At 62.3% G+C, this 23,727-nt stretch overlaps 3 protein-coding genes across 8 annotated transcripts in view; 2 read left to right on the forward strand and 1 right to left on the reverse strand.

Moving 5' to 3' along the window:
• ZBTB48 (zinc finger and BTB domain containing 48) overlaps window positions 1-4,828 on the reverse strand; it is a 9,916-nt gene extending 5,088 nt beyond the window's left edge. The window contains exons 1-3 of one of the 2 annotated variants that reach the window (XR_005953790.1): window positions 4,589-4,828; window positions 4,216-4,519; window positions 3,117-3,893 (exon numbers count right to left, since the gene is read on the reverse strand). Coding sequence is in view for 1 of the 2 variants with exons in the window: in XM_041419803.1 (XP_041275737.1) it covers window positions 3,117-3,893; window positions 4,216-4,519; window positions 4,589-4,746 (1,239 nt within the window). In the remaining variant the exon portion in view is untranslated. The remainder of the gene's footprint in view (window positions 1-3,116; window positions 3,894-4,215; window positions 4,520-4,588) is intronic. The other variant, XM_041419803.1, reaches the window with a different exon arrangement.
• Window positions 4,829-4,875: 47 nt separating this feature from the next.
• On the forward strand, window positions 4,876-9,966 carry NOL9 (nucleolar protein 9). Its single transcript, XM_041419837.1, has 12 exons — window positions 4,876-5,035; window positions 5,073-5,363; window positions 5,517-5,644; window positions 5,777-5,915; window positions 6,123-6,219; window positions 6,648-6,745; window positions 7,472-7,633; window positions 7,794-8,079; window positions 8,163-8,274; window positions 8,624-8,801; window positions 9,216-9,349; window positions 9,672-9,966. Exons 1-12 carry the CDS (start codon window positions 4,876-4,878, stop codon window positions 9,792-9,794), a joined length of 1,908 nt encoding a protein of 635 aa, XP_041275771.1. The 3' UTR covers window positions 9,795-9,966.
• A 2,675-nt stretch (window positions 9,967-12,641) lies between these two features.
• Window positions 12,642-23,615, forward strand: PLEKHG5 (pleckstrin homology and RhoGEF domain containing G5). 5 transcript variants are annotated; one of them, XM_041419642.1, is made up of 22 exons: window positions 13,062-13,305; window positions 14,531-14,607; window positions 16,587-16,716; window positions 16,889-16,991; window positions 17,072-17,132; window positions 17,311-17,402; window positions 17,479-17,615; window positions 17,692-17,840; window positions 19,366-19,551; window positions 19,721-19,891; window positions 19,965-20,060; window positions 20,142-20,192; window positions 20,303-20,452; window positions 20,530-20,640; window positions 20,720-20,869; window positions 20,946-21,083; window positions 21,265-21,384; window positions 21,486-21,618; window positions 21,688-21,800; window positions 21,881-22,035; window positions 22,110-22,904; window positions 23,012-23,615. In XM_041419642.1, the coding sequence occupies exons 3-22, from the start codon at window positions 16,674-16,676 to the stop codon at window positions 23,019-23,021; spliced, it is 2,964 nt and encodes a 987-aa protein (XP_041275576.1). In that variant the 5' UTR covers window positions 13,062-13,305; window positions 14,531-14,607; window positions 16,587-16,673; the 3' UTR covers window positions 23,022-23,615. The 5 variants fall into 5 exon arrangements, with proteins under 5 accessions (XP_041275575.1, XP_041275576.1, XP_041275578.1 ...); XM_041419641.1 differs by lacking the exons at window positions 13,062-13,305; window positions 23,012-23,615 and adding an exon at window positions 12,642-12,709 and having other exon boundaries at window positions 22,110-22,908; XM_041419644.1 differs by lacking the exons at window positions 13,062-13,305; window positions 14,531-14,607 and adding an exon at window positions 15,053-15,191.
• The last annotated feature ends 112 nt before the right edge of the window (window positions 23,616-23,727 follow it).

Raw genomic sequence — 23,727 nt, forward strand, 5'->3', positions numbered from 1 at the left:
CGGCGGCGGCGCGGCGGGGCCGCGGGCGGAAGGCGCGGCACAGCGCCACGGCGTCGGGCACGCCGAGCTGCTCGGCGGCCGCCAGCAGGCGGGCGCGGTTGTGCGCCGTGAGCGCCAGGCGCCCCGTGTAGAAGAAGTCGAGCAGCAGCTGGAAGGTGTCGGCGAGGCCGTCGGGCAGCGCCACGGGCCCGCCGGGGCCGCAGGCGCGGAAGAAGCGGGAGCAGCTGGCGAGCACCGGCCAGTGCGCGCGGAACTCGCGGCCGCCCACGCCGAGCGTGGCGTCGCAGAACTGCCCGGCTGCGCGCTGCCGGTTCAGCTCCCGCAGCACCCGCACGCTGTGCGCCGCCGCCGCCGCCATGGCCGCGCACCAGAGCCTGCCGGCATCCGCCACCGCCGGACGTGGCGTCAGCGCGCGCCGGCAGTGACGCTGTGAGCGGCCGGGGCGGGCCGGGGCCGAGGGTCGGTCCCGTGGCGGGGTAGGCGCGGTGCGGGTCGAACCCCGCGGCTCAGGCGGCGGCCAGGCGGCGCGTGTACTCCTGGATGGCCATCTGGAAGTGTTCGGCCGTGTTTTGGTGCGGCCGCAGCAGGATGACGAAGGCCCGCGGCACGAAGTACCCGCCCAGCAGTGCTGCGAGCGTGCCCAGCGTGCCGAGCACCCGCGCCGCCGTATCGGCCCGGCCGCGCAGCGCGCCCTGCGAGCAGAGCACGGCGGCCGAGCAGCCCATGTGTAGCAGCAGGCTCACGGTCAGGCTCTTGGCCTCGTTGTAGGCGGCGGGCAGGTCGGTGCCCGCGTAGCTGAGCGCGAAGCAGCCGACGCTGAGCAGCACCGTGTAGGCGATGGCGGCGTCGGCCGCGCCGCTCTGGGCGCACTCCAGCACCACCCTCTCGTCCCACACTCCGTACTCCCGGCGCGGCACCGAGGGGCTGACGGCCTCGGTGACCACGCACAGCGCCACTTGCACCGCCGTGCTGGCGGCCACGAACAGCGCCGGCCCGTGGCGCCGCATCCAGGCCTCGTAGAGCGCAGGGCAGCGCGCGTTCAGCTTGAAGATGCAGAGGATCTGGAAGGAGCGGGTCGCCACGCACGAGAGGAACACGGTGAAGCTGATGGCGAAGAGCGGCACCCGCAGCAGGCACGCCGCCTGCGAGGGCTCCCCGAAATAGCAGAAGAGGCTGCTGCAGGTGCAGGCCAGGGAGCCCAGCATGAGGAAACACGTCTTCCCGCCCGCGGACTTGACCACAGGTGTGGAGGCATTGAGGGCGAACAGGACAGCCAGCGCCGCTATGAGCAGCATGAGAAGAACAGCCAAGGCCAGCAGCACCCAGGAGAGGGGCTCGGACCAGGACAGGAACTCGATGGTGCGGTTGAAGCAGACCTCGCTCCCTGCTGGGGCCCACTCATCCAAGCCACAGGCCTGGCAGTCAAAAGGGTCTGTGGAGGACACGGACACCTCACACACCTCGAACCCGGTAAGAGCTCTGCCACGGTGCAGGGCCCGGCCCGCAGCTCCCTGGGCTCTGCTCTCCCATTGCACCTGCAGGTGTTCCCAGGCTTGGGGTAGCAGAGAGGGCTCTTTTCCCAAAAGACCCCCCCTACCTAAAATTGGCCCCGTGGACTCTCCCAAATCCCTGGCCTGGGCTGAGGCAGGGGCTCAGCTGTGTGAGGCTCAGGGCCATGGAGGCTGTAGGTGGGAAGGGGCCCATGCATCAAGCAATAACCTGGGAAGGATCTGCAGCAGCTGCTGTTCAATGGGACAGTACCATGTAGGGGGGCTTTCTGCTCCCACTGTCCCCAGAGCTGCCCCTGCCCACTCCACAGGCCAAGGGTGTTGAGGCACTAGCTGCCAGGAAGGGGTTTGTTGTTGTGGCTGGTGATTCTGTGGCAGGAGACATTTCCATATGCCAGGTGCTGATGATCACGTAGTACGGAAGCCCCGTGTGCCATCTGGGGCACAAAGGCAACCACTAGGTTGAATTTCCATGGCAGAGGATGCGGTGCAGGGAACAGCTACCGGGCCGGACATCCCCATTCCCTGGCCACAGGCAAAAGGGCTCTGTTTGCCCAGGTGGGCTCACCTGTGGGCAGTACTCCCCGGAAAGCACGGGGCATGGGCTTTGCATACCCACTGGTAAGCAAACAGGACCCACTGCTTTCAGGTCAGCTCAGAGGTTTCACTGACCACAGGAGGTGAGAGGCTGGGAATGGTGAGACAGGAGCAGGTGGTAGGATGTGGGCAGGGGAGGAAAGGGCAGGAGCAAGCCCTGTGGTGTACTGACCCGATGTGTTCAGGAAGGTTCCTGGTGGGCAGACCACACAGCTGAAGCAGCATTTGTGGCGGCTCTGCTGCAGCCGCATCTCTCCTGGCTCACAGGCCTCAGAGCACACTGAGCTGGGAGCCTGCCAGGAGCACAGACAGGGTCAGGCTGGCAAGCAGCAGCACTCTGGCACCCCCCCATACTGCCTCAGCCCTCAGTTTTGCCCTGCTATGAGGAAACACCCCAGAACTGGTGACATTGGGATGCAGTCAGCCCAGAAGTGAGCAATAAAGACCTGGGTGCAGAACAGTACCTGGCCATCTTCTGTGTGCCACAGGATTTTTCCTGGGTTGATGCTGAGCCTGTCAGGGTTCACACGGAAGGTTCCTATCACATCAGAAGCCCAATTTGGGCCCAGCCACTTCCACATGACAATGTCATAGCCTTTTTGAATGTCCCCATGGGCATCGAAAGAGATTCGGCTCTTGTACAGCGTGAAGTTTACTTGCCTAATCTTTTGTAAGAGCTGTAAAACAGAAGAGTAAGAGAGGAGCCCTTCCAGTGGCACGACTCCTGCCACTGGAGGGAGATGTGCTGGAGGATGCTTCCTCTGTCCTGCAGCTGCTTTCAAGCCCCTCAACATCTGCAGGAAATCCCATTCAGTGAGGGCCTGGTGGAAGAGGAACAAGTGACCTAGGATGGAGTCTAGGTCTAGGTCTTGGCTGCTCTGACTGTGAGGGGCAGCTGAAGCCCACAGGGGTCTTCCGCTGGGATTTGAGCCTTTGAGAAAGACAGGAAACCTTTGGGCACAATGGAAAAATAGGATCCTCATGGATCTTCTTCCACGAGGTTGCTCTTACCTGCCAGGGATAGACAGTGCCTTTGCTGCAGGCCCCCGAGGCACAGCCCAGCAGGTCATGGAGGCCATGGGCCACAGCATACACGGCCGAGTACACGCTGAAGGAGCCTTGAGCGTCGTACATGTCGGGGACAGTGGCGAGCGCACGGCAGCCGGTGCAGCGCTGGGTGCAGTCCAGCCGTGCATTCCCCACGGATTCCCTGCCTGCCTCTGCACTGCTGGCACACTCAGCCACAGCACCTTCCTCCCACATCCTCCAAGCTTCAAAGCGTTCCAGCATCGTGGGCTCTGGCTTCTCTACTGCCATCCCCAACACCGAACCGATGGTCTGGATGCCAGGAACCTGCCAGATAGTTTGAGCCAACGACCAGTCTTCAGAGGCCACCCACACCATGCCCGTGACATTCCTCTGGACCACCACCTCGAAGAACGGCAGAACGCTTCCTCTGCTGGAGAACACAACAGTGACATTGACCTTGACATCTGTGAGGATTTGGACCAGGTTGTGAAGCTCCGGGTTGCTGGCGTCCGAGTTGGCGGGGATGGTGCCTCGGTAGGCCACGCACGCGTTGCTTGCGGTCAGCAGCTCCTGCAGGGCATCCAGGCCTGCTCTGCCATAGATGTTGTCGCTGCCCAGCAGTGCCACCCAGGTCCAGCCAAAGTGCTGCAGCAGCAAGAAGATGGCCTTCACCTGCTGCCTGTCGCTGGGGATGGTGCGCAGGAAAGAGGGGTACAGCCGCTTCAGGCTCAGCAGCTCCGTGGAGGCTTCGTAGCTGATCTACAACAAGAGCCAGGGGAAAGGGGGTTGCGCTGGCCCAGGCAGCTGCACCCCTGAGAGCTAATGGCACAGGCAGCCTGTCCTGGGAAGACTTGGAGCTGGGCAGCCAGTGGACCTAGTGCCAAGTGTGCTGAAGCAGGAGAAAGCTGTGATGGATGGTAAGACAGCCCACTGACTGCCTGAGAAAGAAGATCCTGTGACAGCACACACAGAGGGGCTGCATTTCCAGCTCTACCAGGCACCTCAGGTGTGAGCCCACCCTCCCTGAAACCATCACTCCTTGGGATCCCTGGTTTTCATCAGCCGTAGAAGCTGCACTTACCTGTGGTACAAGAAAGAGGCTGAGAACAGCGGCTGTGGTGAGGGCCAGCTGGGTGCTGTCAGGGCCAATGACAGCCACAGCCTGGGGTTCATAGTGTTGGAAACTGGGGAGCACCTGGACATCCTGCCTGCCCTTTTGAGCAAGGGCACACAGCGTGGCGTGGAAGTTGGTAGTCTCAGAGCAGGTATCATAGATTTCGTAGCCCAGGGTGACATTAGGGAGCAGCGTGGTGGAGTTGTTGATCTCCTCCACAGCGAAGCGCAGGGCTTGGGACAGGCAGAAGCCGTGGCTCTTGAAGGCGGCTCTATGGAATCGAGAGTGCTCGTTAGGAAGGACGGAGCGCCTTGGGGGCACGGGCAGCGCGGGCACTCACTCGTCGCAGCCGCGGACGAGCCGGCTGGCCTCGTCCCGGTGCGCCTCGGTGTGCAGCGGGAACAGCCCGGCCAGGCGGTGATCGCCGCGGAGGGTGAACGAAGAGGCGGCGGCGGCGGCCGCGCAGAGGCACAGGCGGAGCAGCGCGGGCGGCAGCATAGTGGGGCGGCCCCACACCGCGCGGGCGGGCGGCTCTTAACGGGGAGGCGGCGGCGGGCGGGGCCTGGCACCGGGCGGGGCGGGGCCGGCCGAGGGGCGGCCCCGGGAGGCGGAGGAGGCTCGGCGGTCATGCCCGCGCGGCGCAGCCGCCCCCGCCGGGCTTCGGCCCGTGCCCCGACCCGCGCGAGCCGGGCAGAGGCAGCCTGGCGGGAGTTCGCCGCCTCCTTCACTCGCATCGGGATGGTGCCGCCGGCTGAGCCGGGGCTGGTGGCCGTGGAGGCGGCGGAGGGCTCGGCCGTGCTGCTGCTGGAGCCGCGGCAGGTGAGCAGCGCCCACAGCGCGCCGGCCGCGCCGCGCCGCGCACCGCCTGACCGCCCGCTCTGTCCTGCAGGCGCTGACCTTCACCGGCAAGTGCCGCCTGCGCTGCCTCTATGGTGCCGTCCGCCTGCTGGGCTTCGCCGTGGCCTCCCACCACTCGGGACTGCCGGTGTTCTCGCCGGCCACGCACTGCGCGCTCAGCCTGGAGGCGCTGCCCGGCGCCCGCCCGCCCGCCGCCGCCCTCCGCCAGCTGCGCGCCGCCGCCCGCGCCGCCATGCGCTCGCACCGGGTCCTCCGCCGTGAGTGCGGGACGGGACCGGGGCGCGGGCGGGCGCCATTTCACGGGCGGTGCGGGGAGCGGCCATTTTGTGCGCGGGGCGCTGCGCAGCGGGTGGTGCCATTTCGCGGGCGGGCGCGGGGCTGAGGGTGATGGCGGCACTTGGCTCTTTCAGCGGCGCGGGTGAAGGTGATGGCACGGTTCTCTCCCGACTGCGCCGTGGTGCTGCTGGAGCACCTGGACACGCCGGTGACGCGGTTCCTGCTGAGCCACCCGCCGCTGTCGCGGTTTTTCGAGCCCCAGGTGAGGCGGCGCGGTGCCTGCCGCTGCCTGTGCCGTCCCCGCGCCGCCCGTGCAGAGCCAGCGGCGGCCGCCCTGTCAGCGCCAGGCCGTGGCCTCACACAGCCCGTGCTGAGTGCTCGCCCTCTCGCCTAGAAAAAGGAGCAGTCTAACTTCACGCCAGAGGACGCGGTCCTGGCGTCCGTGGGCATCGTGAAGTGCAGCCCCGACCGCGGGCTGCTGTTGTCGGAGACCACGTGCCTGGCGCTGGAGGAGCTGATCCAGGCCTGCTGTGGTGAGTGCAAGCCTTTGGCCGTGTGGTGGCTTTGGTAGCCTGAAAAAAAAGAAAATTCGTGAGGCATTCATGAGCTAAAGAAGTGCACAAGCTGATTGAGGGTCGGATTTTTCTTTATGAAGAATGTGCATCTAGGGCTTAGGCATTGCCTAGGGTGGGTCGGTGATGCCAGCATCAGTCCAGTTCACACTCGGCTTTTCTTTCTAGCGGAAGATGAAGGTGTCCCTGTGGTGCTGGTGTGTGGCCCAAAAAACACTGGGAAGTCAACATTCAACAGATACCTAATTAATCTGTTACTGAACCGGTGAGTCTTTCCATGTTCTGCAAGCCTTTATGTGCTATGTGAAGTTTAGGAAAAGGAAAAAAATAAATGTTTGACAGGTCTCTCAGAAGAGCCATCAGAACTCAAAGGTGCATAGCTTTTAAACACAATAATTCAGAAAAACAGATATTCTTGTCTTGAGTGATTTCAGAAAAGTTGCCTCCTGAACATTTCCATTGAAATACTGTTAAATTGCTGCCTTGGAGTGTGTGAGCACATTGGGCACCAAGCAGTTTGGGCTTGGTAAGAGAGTTGCAATAGCTAGAAATGCACCATGAGTGTGGTTGAGGGAAGGAGAGATTAATGAATTTCAGCTTTGCAACCTGGAACAAAATCTGATTGCTCTTCTGATATGTTCAGGTCGCGTAGTTCTTTTGGTGGATGCTAACACTCAGTCTGTCTCCCTGCAGCCTTCCTGTGGTGGAGTACATGGAGTGTGACATTGGCCAGACAGAATTCACTCCGCCCGGGTGCGTGTCCCTGAGCAGCGTCACGGAGCCTGTTCTGGGTATGTGTTCCACTGCTTCTGCGGTTACAGAGACCTGTTCCGTTTCTGAAATGAACAGGCTGTTCTGGGTAGAGGCTCTCCTTCAGGGGAAGCTGCTGCCACAGCTGTCAGAGTTTCCTGGGGAGAATGGGCTGTTCAAGTTTTCTTGTAGGTGCTTTTAAGCTCCCTGAGTAACATGGAGCTGTTCTGCTTTAAAGAAACACGATGTTGTAGAGGTGGTAGTACATGCTAAGGTGTATCAAAGGGGATGTTCTGCCTTTCAGATGTGAAAGGTCTCCTTGGGAAAATCTGTATCTGTAGATAATACTAACTTGAGAAATCCAAAGTGGATCTGCACAGATTGGGGCTGCTGTGATGAGCATGAAAAACACTTTGTTTGTAGTCTTCCAGATCTGGGTTAGTGTCTAAAAGGACATTCCCAGGCTGGTTTGCTGTTTAACCAGTTTGTCTTACAAACTTTGTCGTAGAAACTTGTTCTTTAAAGATTTGCAAGTGTGTAAGCAGTAATTTCAAACAAAAACCCACACCAAATATTAACCTGAAACAAACAAAGCTCCCAGCCTGCGAGTGACAGACCAGTTTCCCCTACTGGCAGGCTGTGCAAGGACAATTGGCATGTGGGAAGAGTGGGTTATTTCGGGAGAGGAGGCGTGTGGGTGGTCAGGGACAGGAATGTTTTGGTGTGACCTGGGGAAGGCACTGGATGTTCGGTGCTCTCTTTGCCAGGTCCCCCCTTCACTCACCAGCAGATGCCCAGTAAGATGGTGTATTATGGCCAGACCAGCTGTGAGCACGACACAGAGAGGTACCTTGATGTTGTGAAATACGTGTTCAGCTACTACAAGAAGGAAGTGCCTCTAGTCATCAACACCATGGGCTGGGTGAAAGGTAAATGGGGTCAATCTGCTCTGGAGAGGTGTGGGAGGGAGGTAACAGCGTCACAGAACCACGTGGAACAAAAATTCACAGCATGTCCACCCTGAGCTAATGCTGCTGTGCCACCTGTCGCAGTAGTAGCAGCAGTTGTGTGTTTCCTGTGCTCCTGAAGGTGAAGGGCTGCTGCTCCTCATCGATATCATCCGGCTGTTGTCACCCAGCCACATTGTTCAGATGGACATGTGTGACTGGAAGGCCATGCCCCCGCTGACACCTGAGCACGTCCACTTCAGCGCCGGGCTGCACACCAAGGGCAAGCAGCAATCCAAGTGCAAGCAGCTGGGAGTGGACAGCATGGATAGCTGGAAGTACCCTGAAGGGGAGGATGTGTCAGCTCCACAGCACAAGCTGCTGTATGTCCACCCAGAATTCCCTCGGGCAGGGGTGGCAGGTGAAGTGTAAGTAGGATGTTGAGTGCTCTGTGAGGTCCCTGGGCTGAACAGAGCCACACGTCGTCCTTGACATGGGGTTGTTCTTTCAGGCGAGTGCACAGTGGCATCCTGCGTGACATGTCCATCCTGGGATACCTGGGGCACCTGCAGAGCCCAGACATTGGGGCAGTGCTCCCGCTGCACAGCCTGGTGCCATATCAGGTAAAGGAGCGTTTTGGGGTGGTTTGCCAGGGAATGTGCACAGAGCCCAACCTGAAGTGATGGGCAGTTCTGTTCCTACTGCACATTTGTCCCTCAGAAGAGGGACAAACACTCTGATCTACAGAGTGACTGTATTCAGGATGTCTGGAAGCCAAGCTTCTGTCAAGGTGCTGGTGTGGCACGTGTGTGCTGTGTGTCCTGCATGTGCAGGTGTTGGTGCACAAGCTGCTTTGTGTGCCCTGCCATAGTGCCTGTGTGTAGGTGTGGTGGGGAGTGTGCAGGGTCTTATCTCAGAACTCAAACTCAATCCATGTGGAGCTGATGAGCACTTTTCTCTTTCCCACCTCAGGTACCTTTTAATGCTGTTGCACTCAGGGTTATTCACACAGATGTTGCTCCCAGCAACATCATGTACGCAGTGAACGCCAGCTGGGTCGGGCTCTGCTGCATTCCGGAGGAAGTGCGGTGCCAGACCGAAGGGCCAGTCCTGCTGACACAGACACCAATCTGCGACTGCCTGGGCTTCGGTGAGCACGCCTGGAGCTCTGCTCTCACCTGCCGTGTTTAGGCAGACAGGTTGCATAGTGATGGAATTACCTTTTAAAACCAGCTGGAGGAGTGGGATGAGTGTGGCGTATTCTGTGCTGTTCTGCTGTTAGAGGCAGTCCTTGGACTTTGGTTAACAGGTGGTAAGAGCTGTGGGGAATGTCCTTGAATGATGCCACTCAGAGCTTCTCTCAGAACTCCACAGTGACTCACTTTCCAGTTCACGTTCTCGAAAGCACGTCCCATGTAGCTTTTGCAAAATTACGGTAGTTGTCTCAGTTTCCTTGTGACTGTTAATGTTCCAGTTTGGACTTTGGTGCTCAATCATGTAGGGATGTGATAGTGAGCAGGGATACTTAGTGGCTGAGCTTTGCATGTGGTTTTTTTTTTTTCAGGAATTGTCCGAGGAGTTGATATGGAGAAGAAGCTTTACCACATCCTGACACCAGTGCCTCCAGCAAATCTGAGAGTAGTGAATTGCCTGCTCCTTGGGAACATTGCCATCCCTAACTGTGTGCTTGTGGACCAGGTAGGAGCTCACAGGAGGGGTGGGAGTTGGCTGAGCTGCAGCTGTCTGGCAGGTTTTCCATTTTCTTATTCCTGAGGCTGATGCGTGCTGGGAGATGCCTGGGCATCAACAGATGGTTATCTCTCTGTGAAATTGTCCTTAAGCACAGAAACCTTGGGAGAACAGAATGTTGTGCTCATGTTTCAGATGCCAAAGTGGGGTTTGGTGATTGCTGAGTCCTTCCCGCCATCAGCTCTGTCAGCCTGGGGAGGGATGTGCTTCCCCCTGTGCTGAAGGTGCAAGTTCTTAAAGTTGTTTCTCGTTTAATTTTTCCATTTTGCAGCAAGGAATTGAGGGAGAGATTCCCTACGTCACATCCGATTACAACTACAGTATCATGGGCTCAGGGAAACTGAGGAAGAAGAAACAGCATTTGAAGAGAAGATTTGAGTGTGATTACACTTGAATCCTCAGGATGCTCAGCCTGGGTTTGTTCATGTGGGACCTCGGGTGGTTGCAGGAGCCCTGGGTGCTGCAGAGGCCCTGGGCAGGTAGATGCTACAGTGGGGACAGTTTTGATAATGTTTTGTATGTTGAGTTTGTATTTTTGGTGTTTTGTAATAAATATCTATGGTAAACACTGTGCTGGTTTGGATGTTTTCCTAGCCTAAGGCTGACACAGCCAGGGGCATTGCACCACGCTGGTCAGACCTCCTCCCACAGCCTGCCTGGCTCTCAGAGAGCTCTGGGTGTCAGTGATCCACAGTGCCCCGAGCAGAACTTCACTGTCCCCTGCGTTTGGGGAAGGGCCCGTGCTGTGGTTCTGGCACTGTGGCTGACCCATGGCTCTGGGTGTCCTGCTGGTCAAGGAGAGGGGAGGGAAGGGGAGTCCCTGTCCCCCTGAGTGACAAAGAGCTGCTCGGTGCTGCGGTGTCACAGCCCACCCTGTCTGTGCTCTGGGACTGCTGCCTCCTGCCCCGTGCTGTCCCCGCTGCCTGTGGAGCTGCAGGGAGAGCTCAGTGCCCTGAGCACGGGCTGGGAGCAGCTTGGGCTGACTTACTGTCACAGCCCACCCTGTCTGTGACTGGGACTGCTGCCTCCTGCCCCGTGCTGTCCCCGCTGCCTGTGGAGCTGCAGGGAGAGCTCAGTGCCCTGAGCACGGGCTGGGAGCAGCTTGGGCTGACTTTGATGTCCCCAGCTCTAAGGGACTGTGCCATGGATAGAGGCTGTAGTGGGATGGGATTGGGGTGGAACTTGTGACCCAGGTGCTGCATGGAGCACTGGTGTGTGTGGCCTTACCTGACCCCACCTGCTCTGCCCCACTGGGACATGGGAGGATCTTTATTTATTTTTCTTCCCAGCCCTTTGTCAATTAACAATTTGCTGCCAAGGGCAGCTGGGGGTGGTGGGAGTTGCACAGGGCTGAGTGCCTCAGGTCAAGGACATTTTTGGAAAAAACTATTCTTTATGGGTAATACCAGTGTGCTGGGCTCTTCCAGGATCTGTGACTGCAAAAGTAACCTGGCTTCTAACAGCAGCTCCTGCAAAATGAGGCATGGCTCTGCCTCAGCCCAGACTGGGGAACAGTCCAGCCCTGGAATTTTCAGCCCCCTGAGCCCAGTGCCCATTCAAATCCCCTGGGCCAGGTCTGTGGAGGAAGGAGGAAAGCAGAGGAAGGAGGAATGTGGTGCACTTGAGGCCAGAGCTTTTTGGCTGGTGTCTGCTGTGGGTGTGAGTACTCTGCAAAACTGCTTTTATCTGGTTTGGGAAGAGACTTCCTAGAACTCCAGGAGCGAGCTGTAAACAAACAAACTGGGATGAGAGGTGAGGAGGGGACAGAGCTGGAAAAGAGCTGCAAGGGCCTGTGCAGTGTTGCAGCCTTGTAAAGAGTTAAACTTAATCCAAGCCTAATTATCCCCATATGGCTGGGTCTGGCAGCAAAGGAAGAAGTTGGCCAGCACTGTGGCCTGAACAGTGGCTAAAATAAATAAAGGGGCCATGGTGCAGCCAGGGGGAACATCCCAAGCCGGGTGAGATGGGAGTTCAAGTCACAAGGGAGTGAGTGGAAAAAGCTTCAGGAAAGGTGAGATAGGCAAAGGACGTGGAAGAAACGCCCAACCCTAAAAGCACTGTGGCCAAGCATCCCCCTTGGTAGTGTCACCAGCACCCAGCATCCCCCTCACCCTGCTGAGGGCAATGGATCCCACGGTGGCTCTGTCCCTTGGAGCCAGGGGACAAGTGAGTAACTCGTGTGTGGTGAGCTGCAAGTATGGTTTGGGGCATTTTGGGGCAGGGAGGTGGTACAAGGTGCCCATGCCTGCTGGGGCCCAGAGGTGGAAGCTGCATCCTTGGGAAAGGGGAACCTCACTGGCTTTTGGTGCTCCCTGAGGGGAGGAGGGACGAGAGAGAGGCTGGGGTTTTTGGAGCATAAACCTTGGTGAAGCATTCCACCTACAAGAACACTGTTCTGTGATCAATGGGAAATCTGTGACAGCACTTCAAATATTAAGGATGCACTAAATCAAGCAGGATTAATTTTGCAATACGTTGGCATCTGTTACCTTTGCAGCAGCGATTTATGACGGAATTTCTGGCAAAGGGTGCCTAGAAGCAACAAAACTCTGAGAAGCACCTGGTGCCTCTGGGAGGAGATGCTGTGATGAATTTGGAGGCTGGGATGGTCTTGGCCTGGCAGTTTTGCGCAGGGCAGGATGAAGGTGCCATCTTTTGTTGTCTTTGTGGGGTTTAAGCCCTATCCGCTGCTTTCTTGGATTAGCAGGAGGAAAATCCCCCTGAATATAGGTTTTCCCTATGCAGGCTGGGGCCCCCTGTGTGCCCACGGGTGCAGGGATACAACCGGAGCTCGGGGCGGCGCATTCCTGCCCCCTCAAAAGCCGGACGGACGGCGGAGCAGCCAAAAAGCCCCCTTCTTAATGCTGATTCTTTCCATCACAAGCACGTCTTGTCTCCGTGGCCGAATGTCTTCCATAGACGGTGGAAAGTGAAATTTGTGCAATGTCTGTAGGAGGCTGAAGAAAGGCCCTTTGTGCGCCCCCCGCGCGGGCGCTGGGCAGCCTCCAGCAGCACCCTCGGCCGCCCCGCGGCTCCCGCCGGCGGCGTCAATGCACCGCTTGTCCAGAGACCGGGACCCACTCTTAAAGCCAGAGCTGGTCTCCCTCGGTTAGTCCCACCGGTGGCCCCGTCGGGGCGGGCACGGCGGCGGGGGGCCCCCCGGCCGCAACCCCAGGATGTTTCTGTACTGGAGGAAGAGGGGTGCCTACGAGCTGGAGGCTTTGCCGCCCGGCCTGGCGGGGCTGGAGTACGGGGCAGTGGAGCGCTTCTCCTGGAGCTCCAGCCTGGATGTCAGCGAGGAGCTCGGGGGTAGGTGGCTGGGGGGGCTTTGGGCAACCGGCAGGTTGTGGCTGAGCGCGGCCGCCCAAAGCCTCCAGCCCTGGCAACGAGGGTGAGGGGTTGGGAGAAGCTGCTGGGTGCCGCCGGGATGCCGTGGGAATGCTGCAGGTGCAGCTGGGGAGCGCTCAGCAAACCGGCCCGTGCCACCGGCGCCGCTCCCCCCGGCCCCGGCAGGCGTTTGAAGCAGCCGGCTGCCGCTGCCGTGCGCTCTGCCGCAAGGACGATCCGGTTTCAAAACTCGTTTGCCGTCACCGGGAGCGCCGGCTGTGATAGCATAGCCGGCAGCAGGAGGAGGAGGAGGTGACCAGGCGGGGAGAGGAACTGATGGGCACAGGACCTCTGCTGCAGCCCCCGAAGTGTCTGGTGGGGACACGCTCCTGCCTCTGCCCCAGAGCGGGGCTCCCTGCGAGGAGCTCCCAGCCCGGTGTCCCAGGCCCTGGTGCGTGTGTGACCCGCGGGCAGGGTCGGCTTTTGGGAGCGGCCACGCGGCTCCGGCCGTGCCGGCGGCTGCGGCGTGCGGCTCATCCCTGGCACCGCCGGCCGCTTCGGCCAGCCTCTAGTTTTTGGTGAGTTTGGGAAACTTTCCCTTGGGTGCATGAAAGAATTTCTTATTTGTTTCCGTTATTATTCCCGATAGGTCAAGTGAAACGGCAGCGGCGGGGGGCGGGGGCCGGCCCTGCTCGGCGGGCGCTGCGGGGCAGCCGCGGACACAGAGGCCTCATTGTGCTCCTGCCGCGGGGGCAGCGCCCGGCCCCGGCTCCCGGCCCGGCTCCCGGCCCGGCTCCCAGCCCGGCTACTAGCCCGGCTTCTAGCCCTACTCTCGGAGGGCGACGAGCTGAGCCCTGCCCGGCTGCTCCTGCACCGTCATCTAGCAGCGTCCATGGTGCCACAACAGCCCCGGGATCGCCCCCCAGATGGGAGCTTGAGCAACCAGCACCATTCCGAGTTGCCTCCCCCTCTCCAGGCAGAAGCAGCAGTTTTTCCAGTGCTGCCTCAAAAAGCAGAGTGTTTTATCCCGCAGACTGTTTCTAACCCCGGCCTTGGCCGCGGTCTCGCTCGGGTCGGCGTGGATGCTGTTTTTGTTGGCAGGAAGGAGGCGGGAGATGGAAGCGGTGTGGCGGGGAAGTCCCTGTGCCGCTGGGCTGGTGTAATAGCCGTGCCACCTGGCAGAGCCGTGCCATTGTGGCAGAGCCGTGCCATTGTGGCAGAGCCGTGCCATCTGGCCTCTCCACATCCCCGGCAGTGGCTCCCTGCCCAGCAGGCAGCTTCCCAACGGTGCATCCCTGCCTGCAGCGGGGTTGTCCAGCCAGAGGGTGTCTGTACTGCTCGTTTGCCGCTGTGAGCAGCCCGGAGTCTGTTATTTTTAAACGATTAGGTTCGACACATAACAAAAGCCTTCAAAATAGGATTTGTCCCTAAGGCCGATTTAACTGTCAAAGCTTAAAGTGGCTCCTAAGCCCCGCTGGGGGCTGACAGCGGCAGATTTAGTGCTGCTGCTGCAGCCCCACGCTGTGCCAGCCCAAGGGGAGCTGGGGCAGGTCCGTGTCCTCATCCTGTACCCTGGGGTGCTGAGCAGGAGGTGCCGGATTCTGTCACCGTGCGTTCCCCCGGCGGGAACGCATCCCTGGCTCTTGGGCACGGGGCTTCATTCCCCTGGACGAGCTCTGGGGCGGGCTGAGCCCGAGTGCTTCGCCGAACTCTGAAACCCGGGATTCCTGGTGTGGGGGCCCCAGCACGGACCCGGAGGGGGCTCACCACGGCACCCAGGCACTGACCCTCCTCTCTCCACAGCCGAGCCGTGCCCAGAAGAGGAGACAGTGCTGCACTGCCAGAATCCCGACTGCGCCGGAGAGAGGAGGGCGGCCAAGGTGGGTCCTGCGGGGTGGGGGCAGCGCCGGGCAGCTGCTGCCCCGGGACTTGGGGGTGAGAAGGGGCAGCGGACAGCTCTGCCCAGCCTGCCACTCCCTAAAAAGCCCCTGCCCTGGTCGGCACGCCTGGCCTGCCGTGCCGGGTGCGCATTCCCTGCTGGTGTCAGGGTCCTGCTGGCATTTAACGGCACAGCGGCGGTTTACGCGTTTCCCCGAGCTGCCGTGATTCGGGCTAATCCGCTACAGCCCGTCTGTTCCCCTGCTCGCTAACGTGAAGCCTGGGCAGATTCAGGGTCCCTCTCTCCCGCCGGCCGTACGGAGCCGGGCCGGACCCACGCCCCGGCTCCCAGCGGGTCCGGGGCCGCAGAGCGGGGCCGCGGGCGGTGTCTCGGGCGCAGCAGGCAGGACGGCCCGGGCGCACCGGGGGTGTGCCGGTGCTCTGTTTGCACGCCGGGCTGGCAGGGCCGGTGCTGCTGGGGCACACGTGGCACTGGGCTGCAGCTGCCCAGGAGTGCAGCTGGGACTGCCGGGAGCGACTGAGGCCACCCCGCCGCTGTCACCCGACCCCCGATGGTGCCTGGCAGGTAGCGGGGGGGTGGGCGGGGGGAGCTGGTCAGGCTGAGGGGTCATCCTACAGCATCATGGTGCGGGATCGTGATCCCTCTTGCTTTGTGAGGCACCTGCTGAGGGGCGGTGGAGCTGCCGTGGGGCTCGGATCAGGAGCTGATCCCTGGGGTGGGCAGAGGGCTTTGGCCATCCGGTGTGAGTGACTCCAGGGATGAGCTGCTGGCACAGGGTGGATGAGGAGCCCCGCATCCCTCTGGGGCGGCTGCCAAGCGTCCCGGGGGATCTCACTGAACGCGTGCCAGCTGCGGGCACTGCCTGCAGCCCGCGGCCATACTCCCACAGGCAGGTGTCACGATGGCCGCGATGGCAGCAACGCTGCGGGACACATGGTGGCAGCGGAGGAGGGCTGAGGGTACAGGGTGTCCTGAGGCTGAGGCTGCCGGGGAGCTGCCATAGGACACTCGTGGATGGCAGGGGGTGCTGCAGAGGGACCAGCGGCCCCTCGGAGAGAGCGCGGGTGGTGGGAGCGCGTCAGCGCTGACCTCAGCAGCGCCGGGAGGAAGGAGGGCAGGAAGCGGGGGCGGCTGGAGCTGCACAGGCGCTTCCTCCCCGCAGCAGCGCAGAGTGCTACAGGCGAGCCCGGGCAGGGCTGTCTCCTCCCAGCACCCTCGCACCCCTCCCCGGGCAGGGTGGCGGCGGGGTCCCACACGGGGACGGGGATGTGTCAGCGGGGCAGCAGAACTTGCTGGCAGTAGCCGGCGGCACCACAATCCCCAGGAGCGGGGCCAGGAAGAGCCACAGTGGGAAAGGCACTGGCCAGAGAACACAGGCTGTGCACTGTGCTGGGGGCCTGGCCGGGGGTTTAAAAATAACCCGCTGTGAATGCCTGGAGGGGCTGGGGCCGCGGCCGTGGCCGCACACAATCGGAGGAAACCCGCCGGCTTCGAGCATTGTTTGTCTGCAGACGCTCGCTTCCTCCGTCCTGCCACGGGGACACGGCTCTCGTCAGCACAAAGGGGCTGTGGGGTGCCAGGGCGGCCTCCCGGGCCCTGCTGAGGTGCTGGTGCCACGGTGCAGGTGACTGTCCCGCAGCTCCTTGTCCGAGCCTCGGCATGTGCAGGTGTCCCCGGGTCTCTGCTCATTGCGGTGGAGCAGGGAGGGTCTCTATGGGGCAGAAGCCCCCGTGTCATCACCATGCCCTTACAGCACCCACTGCCACACGGCCATGTCCTGGTCCTGCTGCTTTCCCTGTGCCCGCTCTGGCTGCAGCATTCCGTGTGAACAATGCGCCAGCTGCAGCTGGGGGTGGGAGAGGGGACCCTGCTGCTCGTGGTGTTGGCCATCCCTCCTGCAAACACTCCCCAGCTGGCAGCCGCGGGCAGGCCCTGCCTGATGGACTCTCGTCCCCGCAGGAATGCCACCACGCAGAGTGCCGGCAGCTGAGCCGCAGCGGCCCCCTCAGCCTGTGTGAGCTCTGCGATGGCCGCCTCCATGGCGCCATGCACTTCGATGGCCACATCCGCTTCGAGCTGTCCCCGCAAGGTGAGCCCGACCCAGCCGTGGCACCGCTGCCCCCGCGGCTCTGCGGCTGTGGGGCGGCGCAGGGATGGGAGTGGGATGGGATGGAATGCACGCAGGGGTGGGAGTGGGATGCAGCAGGAGCCAGCACGGGGCTGGGGGAGCTGTCACAGCCTAGCTCGATGCCCGCTTGCAGGCTCCATCCTGGCCCGCAACATGTCAACACGTTCGTGCCCCCCGCGCACCAGCCCTGCCTCTGATGTGGAGGAGGAGGAGGAGGGTCCGGCAGAGAGCAGAGGGTGAGCCCCTGGCCCTGCACAGCCCGTGTGCTGCCCCAGCCCGCGGCATCCCTGTCACCCTGCCCTCCCTGTGCCCGCAGGGAGCGCAGGAGCTCGGCGCTGAAGCTGCCCAAGAAGAAGGCCTGGCGCAGGCACACGGACGTAAGGCACCGGCTCCTCTCCCTGGGGCACTCGGCAGGGCAGCAGGATGGCCCTGGTGGGAGGGAGGGAGGGAGGGACCGCTGGGCAAGCAGCTGCCACCTCCCCCAGGACCCCAGCAAGGAGTGCTTCACCTTGAAGTTTGACCTCAGCTTGGCAAGCAGCTGCCGCCTGCCCCCAGGACCCCAGCAAGGAGTGCTTCACCTTGAAGTTTGACCTCAGCATCGACATCGAGGCAGAGATCGTGCCAGCTGTGAAGAAGAAGTCACTGGGGTGAGTCTTCTGGGGACAGAACAAGGGACAGTGTGGGGACAGATGCAGAGACAAATGTGGGGCCCATGTCCTGCAGGGAAGTGCTGCTGCCAGTCTTTGAGAGGAAGGCAATTGAGCTGGGCAAAGTGGACATCTACCTGGACCAGTCCCACACGCCGCTGTCCCTGCAGTTCGAGGCCTATCGCTTCGGGGGACACTACCTGCGGGTGAAAGGTGCTGCGGGGGCCCCGGGGGAGGCCTGGCTGCTCCAGAGTTCCCAGGGGACACTGACAGGGTGATGCTCCCACAGCCAAGCCCGGGGATGAGCTGAAGGTGGAGCAGGCAGTGCGAGATGCCAGGTCAGCCAGCCTGCCCATCCTGCACCCTGCCAGCAGTGCTGCATTCCTTGGGCCAGTGCTGGAGCCACTGCCAGGACGCCGGGAGGGCACTGAGAGCCTGGTGAGTGCCAGTGCTAGCTTTGGGGAGGGAGGAATTGGGGATGGGATGACAGAATGTGTGATCCTCCTATAGCCTTTCTCTCTGGTGAAGATGGGTCATGTATGGTGTGGGCTGAAGATGCCCCTGGAGACCCCAGGACCCACTTTTTCTCCTGGCTGTGCTGTGCTGTGCTGGCTCCACCATGGCAGTCTAGCAGCTCAAGCAGTGGCACCAGCCCTTTGGCTGTGCCAGGTACAGGCTGGCACCAAAGCAAAGGCAAACAGGAGCTCTGGGGGCCCCACTGTTGGCTGGGCTCGGTGCCACCCCAGCCCTGGGACTCACCCTGGCCCCAGGACTCGCCCTGGCCACCGGCCCTCCTCTCAGCTGCTGGCAGCTGCTGAGCACAGCAGCTCTGTCCTGCCCCGTGGACCCTGGCCCCAGATAAGGCGTGGGACCGGGTTGGGCGTCGCTCCCATGGGAGCAGGGTGCCAGGCCTGAAGGGAGAAGCTCTGCAGGGTCCCGCCAGGGGCACACGGTGCTTAGTCCAGTGCCAGCAGGCCCTGAGGGCGGCAACCTGGCTGCCTGGCCAGGGCTGGTGGCCACCCGTGTCCAGCACTATGATGCCTGGCTGCAGGACCGGCAAGGCTCTAGCAGGACCTGGGGACAAGAGGGCAACCAGCCACCTCTATGGGGGTCTCGGTCCCGACCGCCTTCCTGGGGGCAGGTGGGTCCCAGGTGGCACCGAGGCGATGGGGCTGGTCACAGCCGGGGCATCTGGAGAAGTGGCAGCGCAGTGAGTAATGGGAATGGTGGCATGGCATCCTCTTCCCGCCTGGCTCTGCGGACGTGGCAGGGTGTGGGGCCGTGCTGGCTGCAGTGGCAGCAGCATGCCGCTTCCCAGGGCTTGGTGGCAGGCAAGGATGGTGACCCTGCTGCGTTTTGTGCCCCGGTGAGGAGATGGCAGCGGCCGCATCCCGGCACGGCCCCGGGACACACCGGGAGCAGCCGCTACGGCGGAGCCCGGGGCTGCGGGAGCCGCTTGGCCGTGACCCAGCTCTCGCGACCAGCCGGGGGGCTTTGATCTCCGCCGGTGAATTGTTCAGCTCTGGTAGCTTATCTGCCGAGGAGGGAAATTATGTTTTCGGCGCTGGCCCCACCTCCTTTTGTTTCGGAGGAGCTCGGCCACAGCCTGCCCGGCCCCGGCTCTGCGGTCCGAGCCGGGAGTGCGGCTGGACGGACGGCTCGGCCGGGTGCTGCGACCCCCGGGATGCCCTGAGCCCCCGCGCTGCTCGGGCCGCTTGTCCATGGCCGGCCGGGCTTGGCCAGGCAGCACCCGGGGTCCTGCACCCCCGGGGCCCTGCACCCCCGGGATGCAGGTAGGCAGGTCAGTGCGGGCAGGGGAGCTTGGCCGGGGGACCCCACTGCCCGGGGTGTCTGTCTGTCCCACGGTGCTCGAGGTCAGCCAGGCCGCTGTCCCCATCCTGGCGCAGTGCTGGGCACTGACCCTGGGCACTGACCCTGGGCACGCTGGCTGTGCTCACTGCAGGCTCCGGGACGGCGAAGGAAGAACATAACAGAGTTCCTGGGGGACAGCAGCATCCCCAGCCCCGAGCCAGCCCTGCACAGCAGCAGCTCTCTGCCCAGCAATGGCACTGACACCTGGAAGAACCGCGCTGCCAGCCGCTTCAGCGGCTTCTTTGGCTCCGGGACTAGCACGGGCTCCTTCGGGCGGGTATGTGGGATGCAGGCACGGGGAGGGCTGTGGGGACTGCCTGTGGCTATGCTGGGGGGCTGGGATGGATCCCCCTGGGGCTCTAGACCCTAGTTCCACAGGCAGGGTGAGGTGGTCTGTGGCACATGCCCACTGGCCCCCGCCCAGCTCTGTCTCTGCTTTTGGCCAGGAGACTGAGAAGCTGGAGCAGCTGGTGAACAGGCTGCACGCCTACAGCACCTTCGGGCTGCCCAAGCTGCCGCCCCAGCTCCGCTTTGACCGCGACTCCTGGGAGGAGGATGGGGACGAGGCTGGGCTGACACTGGAGGACAGCTGGCAGCAGATCATCCAGGGCACAGAGGTAGGGACAGTGCCTGGGCAGCCTCAGGGGCTCTGCCCAGGCCCTGGCACAGCACTGACACTCAGCCTGGCAGGTCCTGTCGCGCCGGCAATGCCACCAGCAGGAAGCCATCTGGGAGCTGCTGCACACAGAGGCCACCTACATCCGGAACCTCAAAGTCATCACTGATGTGAGTGTTGGCAGCTACTGCACTGTGCTGGGGCTGGGGGCTGTGGCTGCAGCTCACTGCCTTTCCATTCCCTCCCCACAGCTCTTTCTCTCCTGCCTGGTGAACCTGCAGGAGTCCGGGCTGCTCTGTGAGGTGAGTGTAGGGGGCTGCAGGGCACAGGGTGTTCAGGGATGGGTCCTCAGCCTCGCCATGCTCCAGGGTGGAGGTGCTATTCCCCAGCACTGCCCACCTCACCCCCACAGGTGGATGCTGAGCGGCTCTTCAGCAACATTGGGGAGATCATCCGGCTGCACTGCAAGCTGTGGCGCAGCGTCATGGCCTCAGTGCTGGCCAAGGCACGACGGACTGGGGCGCTGCTTGACCCCATTGACTTCCTCGATGGCTTCAAGATGGTGAGTGAGGCTGCCATGCCACAGTGGGCAGCCATGCCGTGCCGTGTGCTGCATGGTGACCGCCTCGTGTCCCCTAGTTCGGGTCCCTCTTCAAGCCCTATGTGCGGTATTGCATGGAGGAGGAGGGCTGCATGGAGTACATGCGGACACTGCTGCGGGACAGCGAGCTCTTCCGCACCTATGTGACGGTAAGGGGAGGCTGGGGCTGGGGCTGGGGCTGGGGCTGGGGCTGGGGCTGGGGCTGGTGCTAATGCCTGGGTGCCACAGTGGGCCGAGAAGCAGGAGCAGTGCAGCCGCCTGAAGCTGAGCGACATGCTGGTGAAACCTCACCAGCGCCTCACCAAGTACCCGCTGCTCCTCAAGTCTATCCTGAAGAAGACGGATGACCCACGCGCCCGTGATGCCATCACCACTATGGTAAGGGATCAGGGGTGGGGGGCAGCAGGTTGGTGGTCCCTCTTGCCCCTCAAACCCACCGCCACTCCTGGCACAGATCAGCTCTGTGGAGCACTTCATCAATGACGTCAACTCACGGATGCGCCAGCGGCAGGAGCGGCAGCGCCTGGATGCCATCCTCAGCCGGATTGATGCCTACGAGGTGGTGGAGGGCAGCACAGACGAGGTGGACAAGGTAGGCTGGACAGGATGGAGCTGCCATCTCATTCTATGCCATGCCACTCAATGACACCCTCTGCCACACTGCTGTGCCACCCTATGTCACTTCATGCCAAGCCACCCCATGCTACATCATGCCATGCCACCCATGTCATGTTACCCCATGCACCCCATGCTGACTCCGGGGCTTCTGGCAGCTGCTCAAGGAGTTCCTGCGGCTGGACCTGACGGCCCCCATCCCCGGCACCTCCCCGGAGGACACCCGGCAGCTCCTCCTCGAGGGCAGCCTGAGGATGAGGGAAGGTAAAGACAGCAAGGTGAGGACTGCAGGGGACAGGGAGGTCTCAGCTCTGGCCTCTGCCCAGCCACCCTCACTCTCTGCACCGACTGGTGCCCATGGCTCCACTCTCACCCCCAGATGGACGTCTACTGCTTCCTCTTCACCGACCTCTTCCTCATCACCAAGCCCTTCAAGAAGGCTGAGCGCACCAAGGTGATCCGGCAGCCCTTGCTGGTGGACAGAGTCGTTTGCCGAGAGCTCAGAGACCCAGGTGAGAGTACTGGGCATAAGGGGGACTACAGGGAGGTCCCTGGACACTGCTGACAGCCCCTGCCCACAGGCTCCTTCCTCCTCATCTACCTGAACGAGCTGGGGAGTGCTGTGGCCGCCTACACCTTCCAGACCACGGGGCAGTTGTGCCGCAGCTGGGTCGAGGCAGTGCGCAATGCCCAGGTGAGGGCGCATGGGTGGGTGGGGGACCCGTGGGTACCCTGTTCATACCCCCTTCGTCACTGATGACTCCCCCTTCCCAGAACCTGCTGCAGCGGCTGCGGCAGCGCCGGCGCATGGAGGAGCAGGAGGAGGAGGATGAGGAGGACGAGGAGGACGACGGTGAGAGTGGCACTTCAGCTGCCAGTTCACCTACCATCCTACACCACAGCAGCGCCAGCCCGGACTCACAGCAGTGGTAGGGAGCAGGAGGGGGGGACCTGCACACCCCCAGCCTGGCACAGGCCCCTCCTCACCTTCTTGTCTCCACAGCCCATCCGACGGCTCCACCGAGACCCTTGCCATGGTGGCAGCAGAGGGTGGCGACGAGCTTTCCTCCCCAGACTGGGACACAGGACCCTTCAGCTCAACCTCGGATGGCTCCTCTGTTAGCACCAGCACATCCATCGGCACTGGCACCTCTGTCGAGACCCCCACCTCCTCCGATACCCCCACCCAGGAGCTGCCTGCAGGTGCCCTGCCTGTTCCCCTGCCCCACGGCGTGGCCTCCCCAGGCAGCGGCTGCCGCTCGTCCTCCATCGACAGCGCCTATGGCACGCTCTCACCTGCCTCCCTGCGGGACTTTGGCCAGCAGCCAGAGGGGACGGCCGAGGAGGGGCAGGAGCCCTCCCTGGCCCCTCCCGCTCCACGGCCTGCCTCGCCCCGGCTGCGCCGCCGGACGCCCGTGCAGCTCCTGCCCTGCCCGGCCAGGGTGCTTAAGTCCAAGTCGGAGGCCAGCTTGCCCCAGCTCCTGTCCCCCGCTTCCCCAGGCCCCCTAAGCCAAAGCCGCAGCCTCTCTGACCTCTGTGCTGGTTCCCCCCGGACTAGCCAAGACCCCGCACCTCAGGCTGCCCCCGGCAGCAGTGGCAGCTCCACATCAGAGCTCTCAGAGCCAGAGGAGCCAGCGGAGAGCCCAGCGTCCCTCCCAGGGGAGCTCAGGCGTGACCCCCAACCTCCTGCCCGCCGGACCCTCTCGGACCCCCAGTCAGCACAGCACCGCAAGCTGACTCTGGCACAGCTGTACCGGATCCGGACCACACTGCTGCTCAACTCCACGCTGACAGCCTCGTAAGCACATGCTGCCTGCTCCCGGGGGATGCCCCAGCCCTTCCAGGGGCTTCCCAGGGACCGAGTCCCAGTGCTGAAGGCATCTCTCCCCGCTCTGTGTCTTGCAGGGAGGTCTGAGAGCCGCTGGCATGGAAACGGACAGATGCATGGATGTACCAAGGAGCTTCTCCTGCTTCTAACCGTAGCGTAATGCCGGGGCCGGGCAGAGCAGGCACTGGGATGCCACGCTGGTGGGGACATGGATGGGGATGCAGACCAGTCCCCTTGGCGAGGACGTGTCCTGGGCATGGTGGTGCGGAGCTGGACATGGCACGTGGCTTGTGCTGAACCCCTTGTCCACAGACATGAGAGTTGTTGGGCAGGGGGCCCTGGAGCTGTGGGGGGCTGTGGGAGACTGTGGGTCAGCTCTTGCAGGCGAGGAAGGGATGACGACGTCGGCAGTGGTGAGTGGGGAAGGTGCTGAGAGGGACGTGGTGCCGGTGGCACGGTGCTGTGGACAGTGCAGGGAGGAGGCTGGGGCTGGTGGCAGGAGAGGATGGTGCAGGGCTGAGGCAGGTTTGCCCTGTGGGGTGGCAGTGGATGGCAGCACCTGGGACTGGAGTGTGGGAGACACGGTGGGACACGCGCGGTGGCCGGAGCCCCGGCTGCCCCCCCATGCTAAGCTGCACTCCACGTCCCAGCTGAGCAATAAAACCAGCTGGTGCACGCTCATTCTGCCTCGCCTTTCCTTTGGCTTCAGCAGCGACCAAGACCGGCCATCACCTGGGTGGGTGCGGGGTGGCTGAGGGAGCCCCACCGCGACAGACAAAGAGGGGGCTGGGAC

This window comes from Onychostruthus taczanowskii, unplaced genomic scaffold, assembly GCF_017590055.1.
Source record: "Onychostruthus taczanowskii isolate IOZ18803 unplaced genomic scaffold, ASM1759005v1 scaffold61, whole genome shotgun sequence".
NCBI lineage: Eukaryota > Metazoa > Chordata > Aves > Passeriformes > Passeridae > Onychostruthus > Onychostruthus taczanowskii.

Coding starts and splice junctions, on each gene's coding strand:
- NOL9 (XM_041419837.1), top strand. CDS start 4,876: ATGCCCGCGCGGCGCAGCCGCCCCCGCCGGGCTTCGGCCCGTGCCCCG. Junction 6,220..6,647: donor ATTAATCTGTTACTGAACCG/GTGAGTCTTTCC, acceptor GTCTCCCTGCAG/CCTTCCTGTGGTGGAGTACA. Junction 6,746..7,471: donor CGTCACGGAGCCTGTTCTGG/GTATGTGTTCCA, acceptor TCTCTTTGCCAG/GTCCCCCCTTCACTCACCAG.
- PLEKHG5 (XM_041419642.1), top strand. CDS start 16,674: ATGCACTTCGATGGCCACATCCGCTTCGAGCTGTCCCCGCAAG. Junction 20,193..20,302: donor AGTCCGGGCTGCTCTGTGAG/GTGAGTGTAGGG, acceptor TCACCCCCACAG/GTGGATGCTGAGCGGCTCTT. Junction 21,801..21,880: donor AGGCAGTGCGCAATGCCCAG/GTGAGGGCGCAT, acceptor CCCCCTTCCCAG/AACCTGCTGCAGCGGCTGCG.